The 9,817-nt window shown below is 44.8% G+C and overlaps 1 protein-coding gene across 1 annotated transcript in view; it reads right to left on the minus strand.

Moving 5' to 3' along the window:
* Positions 1–9,649, minus strand: part of cubn (cubilin (intrinsic factor-cobalamin receptor)) — a 47,627-nt gene extending 37,978 nt beyond the window's left edge. Inside the window, exons 1-16 of the mRNA XM_029255161.1 lie at positions 9,526–9,649; positions 7,972–8,101; positions 7,104–7,199; positions 6,823–6,861; positions 6,399–6,500; positions 6,054–6,157; positions 5,700–5,826; positions 5,367–5,535; positions 5,012–5,143; positions 4,416–4,511; positions 3,243–3,367; positions 2,300–2,486; positions 2,075–2,193; positions 1,663–1,897; positions 1,153–1,334; positions 859–1,021 (exon numbers count right to left, since the gene is read on the minus strand). Of these exons, the coding sequence (XP_029110994.1) occupies positions 859–1,021; positions 1,153–1,334; positions 1,663–1,897; positions 2,075–2,193; positions 2,300–2,486; positions 3,243–3,367; positions 4,416–4,511; positions 5,012–5,143; positions 5,367–5,535; positions 5,700–5,826; positions 6,054–6,157; positions 6,399–6,500; positions 6,823–6,861; positions 7,104–7,199; positions 7,972–8,101; positions 9,526–9,629 (2,110 nt within the window). The 5' untranslated portion in view covers positions 9,630–9,649. The remainder of the gene's footprint in view (positions 1–858; positions 1,022–1,152; positions 1,335–1,662; positions 1,898–2,074; positions 2,194–2,299; positions 2,487–3,242; positions 3,368–4,415; positions 4,512–5,011; positions 5,144–5,366; positions 5,536–5,699; positions 5,827–6,053; positions 6,158–6,398; positions 6,501–6,822; positions 6,862–7,103; positions 7,200–7,971; positions 8,102–9,525) is intronic.
* Between the last annotated feature and the right edge of the window lie 168 nt (positions 9,650–9,817).

The raw sequence follows: 9,817 nt of genomic DNA on the forward strand, positions 1-9,817 counted from the left end.
TTGTTGTCTTCGCTACTTATAAGACTTTTCCTTCTACAGATCCCTGTGTTCTGTTTTATACAGGATATCTTCACTGTGGATATTCAGGCTGAGCCGTAATATATGGTACAAGAGCAGGACTCTTTCAGGAACTTTACACACAAAGAGCTCCATCTCCACACCTGCAGCACTATATCCAGCTGTTAATAAACCATTTCCTTAAAAAGCAAGCAGGTAGCACTAGCGCCTCACATCACCTGGGCTCTGGGTTCACACTTGGGATCAAACCCAACTCAGCTTGAAATTTGCATGTTCTCCCCATGTTCGTGTAAGTTTCCCCTAGGTGCTCTGGTTTCCTCCCACAATCCAAAGAGAAGCATTCCTGGTTAGCTGGTGACTATAAACAGCCCATATTGTGTAGGTGGGTGTGTATGCCACATTGTTCCATGTCATAAACAGGTAAGTAGTTTATTATGGTATGTCTAGTATTTGTCCAATCCAGGCTATACCCCCTCTCAACCTGGTGACCAGTTCTTTCGGGATAGGCTCCAGTTCACCATGACCCTGCTCAGGACAAGCGGTTTTGGAAATTAGATGGATATCTTCTATTGGAATTTAGTCATCACCCAACTGAATATTTTGAAGAAGAATGTCTGCTAAGTGAATAAATGTAATATTTTTGTAAGTTTAGTATTTCAGCCAAAGGTGTTCTCCCTGCATATCTTAGGGGAGTCAGGGTTGGTCCTGTATAGATGTGACAGCTCTGCAAGCCAATGACACGGTCTGAAATGTGAATGGTCCAATGAGTAGAACCTACTACATAATCTGGTGCAAACCTGCTCCAGCTGAGAGGCCATCTGTCAGATATGCTGCACTCACATGGCGAGGTGGTGTAGGTGATGTGGAATCCAAGGTCGCTGGTGCTGAAGTCTGAGTGGAAGTGGATCCAAGCCGATGGACCGGTGGTCAACAGCGGGGGAGGGGAGGACGTGCTGCAGTACTTTGCCAAGACCGGGTCCTCGGGGAGCAGGCCGTCCCGGAACTGGGAGAGAACAAGATGGTCTTAAGTTCTTAATAGACAGAACCAAAGAACCGAAATTGGCAATGCAAACCTCTCAAGAAACCAGAAAAGTGATCCAGTAATGGCAAGAGGCGCTCTAAACCGGTCCTCACCTCCAGGTAGTCATAGTTACAGTCAGGGTGATGCTCCAGGCTCAGGGTTCCAAAGGCAAAAGTGATGATCAGTCCTGGATTCACGTTTACGGTCCAGTAGCAATCACGGCTTGGAGGGTAGTTGCCGGGGTAACCAGGAGAGTTGATGGAGCCATATGCCTCGGTAAGGGATCCGCCGCATTCTGGACGAGAAGACCACACATCACACATCACACATACAATGAAAGGGAAAAATTCCCCTTGAAGAAAAACATTCAATATTTATAAATGACATAAAGAAAAAATACTGATTGCAGTATGTATATATTTAATATTTGGTTACTAAGTGCACTTAGTATCCAAAGTCACCCCTCTGGGCAACCCATATTTCCTCTTATTTCTAATGTATATAATATTTATGATTGATGAAAAAACGCTATCTGTAATACATAAAGATTCCAAAAATATACGAAAATATACTAATTACTAAGACATATTGACTCATTAGCTGTTTTGGATGGGTGGAGAGACCTGGTGTCTGCTCCTGCCAGGCGACGGTGAAACCCCCCGCATTGATGGAGTGGTCTGAGCGGAACCAGAAGTACATGGTGTTGTGGGAGCTGAGGAGCTCGGCAGGGGCCGCCGTGCCGCAGTAGCGGCCCAACATATGCGCGCCGGCGCTCTCGCCATCATGGATCTGCAGGAAGTCGTAGCTGCAGCCCGTACTGTGTTCCAGGTCAAAGTGCGGGAAGGTGATGCGCACAATCTGGTCAAGGAGACAAAGCAGCATCCCAAAGATGCCATATGACCAACGTTTTGGCTCTCCTCTAGTGCGGTGCTACTCAAGTCATGATCCTGAAGACCAACCACATTTGTGAGGGTTTCGTTCCAGGCTGAACGTGAACCTCCTGATTCGGCTTATTCCTTGAATTGAACCACTGACCTTGTTTGCATTGACCCGGATGACCCAGGCACAGCTGACCATGTGGTCGTATTGGTCGCTCCCCGGGGTGTTGGGGTAACTGAAGGTGCCGGCCGGGCCGGTCAGGTATCCACCACATGCTGAGAAGGACAGCGTCATGTCCAAAGTAAGCATGTGCAGATATGCATGCTGAGGTACACACACACACAAATACACACAATGAATCAGAGACACACACAACCACACCTTGCTGGGCAGTCTCGCAGTTGGGCCCAGTCCATTGGCTCGTACAGGTGCAGGTGTATCCGTTGACCCCATCCACGCAGGTGCCCCCGTTCTGGCAGGGATTGCTGGCACACTCGTTCACGTTCTCGTTGCAGTTCGTACCCGACCAGCCGGCTTCGCACATGCAGATGTAGCCAGTGGTGGTGCTCTGGGGACAGAACATCCACATTTCTATGACATAACATGACATCGCATCTCCTCATATGACATCAAAACTTGTCCTATCACATTCATGTCATGCATGTATTTTATGGAAATATATCTTTTATCTTTGTCACAATACCACACTATAATTTTTAGACTGAATTATCTTACTGGAAACGACAACAACAACACAATAATAATAATAATAATAATAATAATAGTGACTTCCTGACTGAGAGATAAACAGACTCCCCAGAGAATCCAAAACAGTAAGTAGTACATTTAAAATAAAGCCCAGTAAAACCTGACATTACTTTGCTGTGTAACATGTTTGCTCAGATCAGCAACTTGTACATCAACCTCAATACAGCAAGTTTCACAAATGATAAAAATGTGGAATATGCAAGACTTCATGATTTTTACTGACTATAAAAAGTGCAAATTCTTCCAAACTTGAACAACTGCAGTCAAGGCTAAAGTTAAAAGTACATGGATATGGCATATTAGATGAATATCAGCACTTCCGGCTGAAGGTTCGAAAGGACCTGAACTTGAAACACTGTTTATGCTGCTTGCTGATGCCCTGTAATTGAACTCGTGGTTTTATATTTTTTTTTTTTTTACCAAAACTGTTCATTGCTCACAATGTTCTGGACATGATAAAATAACAATATACTGTATCGCTTTAAATATAAATGTAGCTCAACACCAGGCTATTGTGATGCGCATATGTGAGTCAGCAGGCGACATTCAAACCCACCACACACTGGCCATGGACGCAGGGATTGCTGGTCTGGCAGACATCAGAGGTCTGGGTGCAGCCCGTGGGGCCATAGCCATTGCCAGTGTACCCCGGGGGGCAAGTGCAGATGGGGATTGTGCTTCCTGGATGGCGGTTTATGGGGAGGGAGGAGGGAGATGGGTGAGAGTCAGTCGAACCCACACAGAGAGCCAAAATGCTGAACAGCGGCAAAGGAACTGGGGCTGTACCAAAAACAGACTGCGTTTAGTCAATGTCACACTTCATGAGCAGAAGAACATATAATGTTACAAATCAACAAAGAAAAGGAAAAAGAAAGTAAATTCCACCGATGGCTTGAGAAGGCCAATACAGGCCAAAGGTCAAGAGTGTTGCTCAAAGCAGTTCAGTTTTTGAAAAAAAAGTATAACTAATTGATATTTATTCATTTAGCTGACATTTTCCTCCAAAGCAACTTACAATGGTAAGGTTGCCATTATTTACCCATTTATAAAGCTGGGTAATTTTACTGGAGCAATTTATGGTAAGCATCTTGCTCAAGGGTATTACTAGAGGTTGGGACCTATGACTTTTGAATCAAAAGGCAGTAGCGCAAACCACTACACTACCAGCTGTCCTACTTGCTAAAACATGAATATTATTGAATAATTCCTAAGAGAGAATGTTTCTAATCAGCAGGTGGTGTAGTAACTATAGAGTATCTGCGCCCCCTCACCAGGTTTAAATTCTGCCTCCTGCTTCAGTACCCTTACACAAGGTACTTACCCTAAATTCGTACAGTAAAAATTAACCCTACTGTATAAATGGGTAAATCAATGTGTCTTAAGTTCCTTTAGAAAAAAGTGTCAAATTAATTACCGCAAATGACAGTTCCCAATATCAGCCAACATGAAGTGTTGCTGTTTCATAAGAAGTTGGCCAGCCTGCCAAGTGGCTGCGGTTAATTCCGGACCTGAACGTTGTAGGTGTGTTATTTGTACTCAGATGTAAAAACTGATGACACATCATGTTTAGAATTACAGCCTTTTATGGCCTCTAATCAGATACTCAACTGCAGATCAAGAAGGGCTGTGCATCCTTATAGCCAATAAAACCTTAAATACCTTTTTTATTGAGTGCCTCTGGTCATGCAGTAGCTGTAAAAGCAATGTGTGTGTGTGCGTGTGTGTATACCAGGAGGCGCAGAGCAGGTCGCCAGGGGATGACACCCGCCGTTGTTGGTGGCACACAGGTTGAGTTGAGTACATGTCCTCCCATCTCCTTCGTAACCTGAACACAGAGCAGAGTCAAACTCTCAGTCCAATAAATCAAAGTGTCATCAGAGACCTGAAATAGAGCCTGAAGTCGATGGGTTCGGCATTCAAATTGATCAGTTATCTGTGTTCCTGTGTTCATGGGTTCAGCCATCATGGGTCCCAACAAGCTCAGGACATAGGAGGACTCTGTTCTCAGAGTGAAACTGCTGTTGGTATTGTCTGTAGATGGAAGATATTACTCCTTCATCCCTTCACCTCACATAAAAGAGAGTGGGAAAGTAGGGGTATTAACACGCATCTCAATTAGATTACATCAGAACAGCTGCAAACCAGCATGAGCAGCAGAACCCTGTTTGGACCAGAAAGCTTTCATCAGTCAAAGTGGGCCACAGCATGAAAAAGCAAACACAAAATTACTTTGGAGAACATGAGTTCTGGTGTCTAGGATGCTGTGCAGTAATTTTATGGAATACTTTCTAAGTGTGTAACGCATAGGTGTGTGTATGTGTGTACCTGGCGGACAGGTCCCACAGTGGAAGGAGCCCATCGTGTTGAGGCACTGCACCATCGGGGAGGTGGAGCAGCCGCCGTTATTGGTAGCACATTCGTCCACATCCAGGCAGCTGTAGCCATTACCCTGCCAACCTGCACAGAACCGGGTGGACACACACACACAAACACTATTTCTCTAACACGTTGGACTATTTACGAAGGACCGACTTCATCTTGTTATAAGAAGAAAGGCCTAGATGAAAAAGCTGGTAAATTCAAACCGCAAGTTTGTGAAATCCTTGTATTGCACAATGAACCACTCAAACTTCACGTGGTCCAGAAGCGGTGGGATCCATGCACCGCGAGCAAGACGTACCTGCAGGACACGCCCCGCAGTAGAAGGACCCCAGGGTGTTGAAGCAGGACACGGGAGGGTTGGTGGAACAGGGCTTGTTGGGAAGGCTGCACTCGTCAATGTCCGCTGTGCAGGCCGGGCTCCCCGAGGGTGGCATCCAGCCGGAGTCACAGATACACTTGTAGTTGGGCTTCGGACCCAGCAGCAGTCAGAGAGAGACAGGAACAAAAGGATCATGAGGACAGCAGACTCAAGCACCATCCGCACCAGTTTCACCCACTGGAGAACTCGCACTCCACAGCACACAGCTTCCCTGTGGATCTTGCAGATCTCTCCTTCCTTCCTTGGACTCACCTGGTTGGGCGTCACCCTGTCCGAGTCAATGCAGAGGCCGTGGGAGCACAGATTCTGGCTGCCGAGTGCACAGTCATCATAGCGAGATGTGCAGTGTGTTCCGTACCACTCCGGTGAGCAGGTGCACCTGGATAAGGTTGTGGACGTAGACATCATTAGAAGTCCCCAAAAACTGCTATTCCATCCGAAGAGGAGGGTTTTCAGTGCTACACTTGGTAGGCGACTCTTTGAAAGCTGATTTACAGACAAACTGCCAGCCCTGGTTGTGCTTGTGAAAAGAGGATCTGGAGCACATGTTGAAATGTGCTTCCTCTAAGTTCTCCTACTTCAGGACAGGCACACGCAAATAATTACGTGAAGGATCCAGCGGTGTTGACGCATGTGGCTCCATTCTGGCAGCCCTGCGTCGTTCCCACGTAGAGCTGGCACTCGTTGACGTCCGCAGTGCAGGTGGGGCCCTGGATCACAACCGCGAACACGTAGTCATCAACTACAACCTTGATCACAATGGAATCCACCGCCGTGCCACAGGTGTGCTGCTTATCCAGGTTCATAGGACCAGGACTGTGCAAACCTATGACCAGCTGCAGTTGATTGCTGACCTACACCATGCCTCTATAGAGAGCCAAATTGAGAGATAATGAACTGCCCGTGGAACCAGGTCCACTTAGGTGCAAACACAAGCTTCAACCCCCTCACCTGCCAGTTGTGTGGACAGATGCAGTGGAAGCTGTCCAGCAGGTTCAGACAAGTGCCCCCATTCTGACAAGGATTGCTGTTACATGTCTTCATCTGGATCGTCTAAAAGACAAAGAGAAACACACATGACTACCAGTTGCTGGTTGTACACTGCCAGGAATGCTGCTGTTTCAAGGTTATAAATCAAATTTTAACACATTCTGCTGTGATTACAACAAAGCAGGCTGGAAATGCAATTGAATTCAGAGAAAGAGTGCCAGAGGAAGACAAGAAAGAGGGAAAATAACCAGATGCAAGAAGACCAAGGTGTGAAGCGAGACCAAGAGATGTCGGGCCACAACATGAATGAACTTATTTTAGTCACACATAATACAAATTTATGTTATGCATCCATACATATGCACACATTTAAAGTTATCTTTACCTGTTCTATGGTCTGGACATTTGATTCAATGGTTGTCACCTGAAAAAATGAAACACCAATCATTAGTAATGCCTTATGGGTTGCATGAGTCCCCATAGTGAAATAACCATGTCTTCTCACTTCTGCTCTCACTCATGGTATGATGTCATTTTACTGGTTTTGGAGACAAGTGAACATTGAGTGAGGGTCACTGTGGACAGCAGGCGGTTACTGTCACTGCAAAAGCACATCCTGAAGACAGGTTCTAAGATGACCAATGGTAACAACAGATGAAGCCTCACCCTACTGCTCAGCTGGTTGAGCTGGCTGGTCACTTCAGGGGGCACCACCCCTCCACTGGCTTTCAGGTTGGCAATGTCATCTTTGTTGGTCTTAATCTAAAAAGACAAGGGACAGTCAGTCATTGGGGAAACTACATTTTGAAGGACAATGGGCCAATTATAGATTATAGTGTTTTTAACTGGTCTATAGAAACAAAGGAGCCACCATGCTTTCTTCATTATTTCTCAGGGACACATCCTCTATAAAATGTCCTGTATTCCTCATGCAATATCTCTAACTTGATTTTAAGACTTACTTACATTTATTTAACTGATGCTTTTCTTCAAAGCAACTTAATATATCCTTACAAAGATTACAGTGCAATTCCTTACAGTTATTTAACTTATTAATACAAATTCTGAACTATAAATGATAACCACAACATCAAGCAGCTGGCTAAAATGATCTAATTTTATTTCTTGGACATTTTTTTAAAAAATTTAAAAAAAAAAACGTTTAAAAAAATTTTAAATTTATTAGTAGCAGAATCAAGAAATGCGGTTGTGGTAAGAAATGATTTTTATACATGGTTACAACCTCTGTATTACCTAATTTTATAACAGTGCCTCAATAAGAATGTTCATTTCTAAATACCATGTTATTACAGAACATGTTACTGATATCAACTGGCCATTAAAAAAAAAATAATAAATAAATAAATGTGAAGATGAGACTTAAGTTTCTGTGAACTTTCATCCAGTTTCCTGGTTGTGCCAATGAAAGCATGTGTGTGTGTTTCCAGGGTTTGTGTATCTGTGTCTGAATTCGTATGTACTGTTCATTTCTCCACATATATGATTACTTGTGTTCCTCTAGATCATGTCGCACCTGGCCGATGAGCTGCGTCAAGTTCTCACTGCCCACCCTGACTGTGCCGGACCCTGTAGTCAGGAAGCGGATGTCCTTGTGGTCTCCGGTGGAGAAGATCAGGTGGCCACCGTCTGAGATCATGCGAGGTCTGGGACAGAAACACAGCAGGTGCCCCATGTGTCTCCTGTGCTGCTTCAGGCCGTGGGTCTCTAAACACACTGCTCTCCTTCTTCATGGGTGATAGACCTTCTCATCACTCGATAAAAATCTCAACATTATATATACTAGTTAAACCTTGAAAAATACACCTTTATCCAAGGTGGCTTACAAGGTCACGTTTGTATATCAAACTGTTTACAGTGATTTACCCGTTTATACAGCTGGATAATTTTTATTGTAACAATTCATGGTAAGTATTATGTTGAAGGGTAGAATAGCAAGAGCAGAAATTCGATCCCTGAATCTTCAGTTGCAAGGCCACAGCTCTAAGCACGACACAAACTGCTGGCTACAAATAAATCACTGCAAATCAAACCTGTCACCCGCTCCGTATAAAAACGACACTGCTTACTTTTCCACTTGGATTGTGGTGTCCTGTCAATCCACGTAATCATCTCATCAGTCCATAAAGACAAACCACAGAGGCGAACTGCTGGTTTTATGATGTTTTTTTAAACGATTCGCTATCTGTTAGATTGCACATCACCTCCATTTAATGTTTTATGGTCAGCATCTTGCATCTTATGTGACATGTCACCTATCTGAGCTGTGATAGCACTTCAGCAGGGACACCTTTTATGTCACTTAAAGCAGGATTTTCTCAGATTTGGTTTTTGGAGCAGCAATATAGCTGCTTACGATGATTTACCTATTTGCACAGCTGGGCAATTTTTTACTCTATCAGTTCTGTGTAACTGGTTTGCTCAAAGGTACTACAGCAGGAAGTGAGATTCAAAGCGAGATCCTTTGAATGCAAGGCAACACCTCTAACCACGATGTCCCCTGCTGTCACATTAAAGTTGCATGGGAGCCATTCTATGAGCTTCACTCAGAGGCCTGGGTCCATGGGGGCTGAAATCAGTGTTGCCTTTGGTGTGAATGATTGGTTTGTATGATTGGGGTTTTGCTTCTTCAACTGGGCTCTACACAAAAATAAAATATTTTTATTTAAAATTTAAAATGTTTTTATATAGAAAATTATTATTCCAGCAAAACTCCAGAACCACGGCATTTGCAGTTTGTTTATGGAAACGACTGCAGTAAGTCACAGAACTGCGGTAACACAGAATGCAGAGTTCGCCGCCGTCCAATGACAGCTGAACTATGGTCTTCACTGGTCATTCCTGAACAGGACCCTACAAACCTGCAATTTATTGGTCACTGTTTTTTCAAAACTGTCTAAACTCCAGTTCTCCAACATCATCACGGAATAAAACTACAGTGTCCCAGAACACACTGGTCATTACTGTCCACTGCAGACCAAACCCGCAACAAATACTGCTCATTATTGAATAGAACTCCAATAACCTGCACACAGTGCTGACCGTCACTGATCAAACTCCCAACACTCACTGGTCATTGCTGATGTCCCTCTTGCTGCGGCCTCGGGCCTCTTCCCCCGAGTCACCCCGGAGGCCAACGAAGAGGAGCAGGATGAAGATGAAGGTCCGAGCCATTCCGAGAGCACGCTGCTCCCAGAAGCTGCTCAGATGGTGTGTGACGAGCAGAGGCCAGGACGCACTCTAATGTCCCCTCCGGTGGACTTTGGTCCCTCCGGGTTCTTGTGGGCCAGCAGGATCTCAGCACACACGGTAATAAAGCTTCGCGAAACGGTGCATTATGCATGGAGAGTGTGTATGGCGTG

The sequence above is a fragment of the Scleropages formosus genome, chromosome 9 (assembly GCF_900964775.1).
Source record: "Scleropages formosus chromosome 9, fSclFor1.1, whole genome shotgun sequence".
Classification (NCBI taxonomy): Eukaryota; Metazoa; Chordata; class Actinopteri; order Osteoglossiformes; family Osteoglossidae; genus Scleropages; species Scleropages formosus.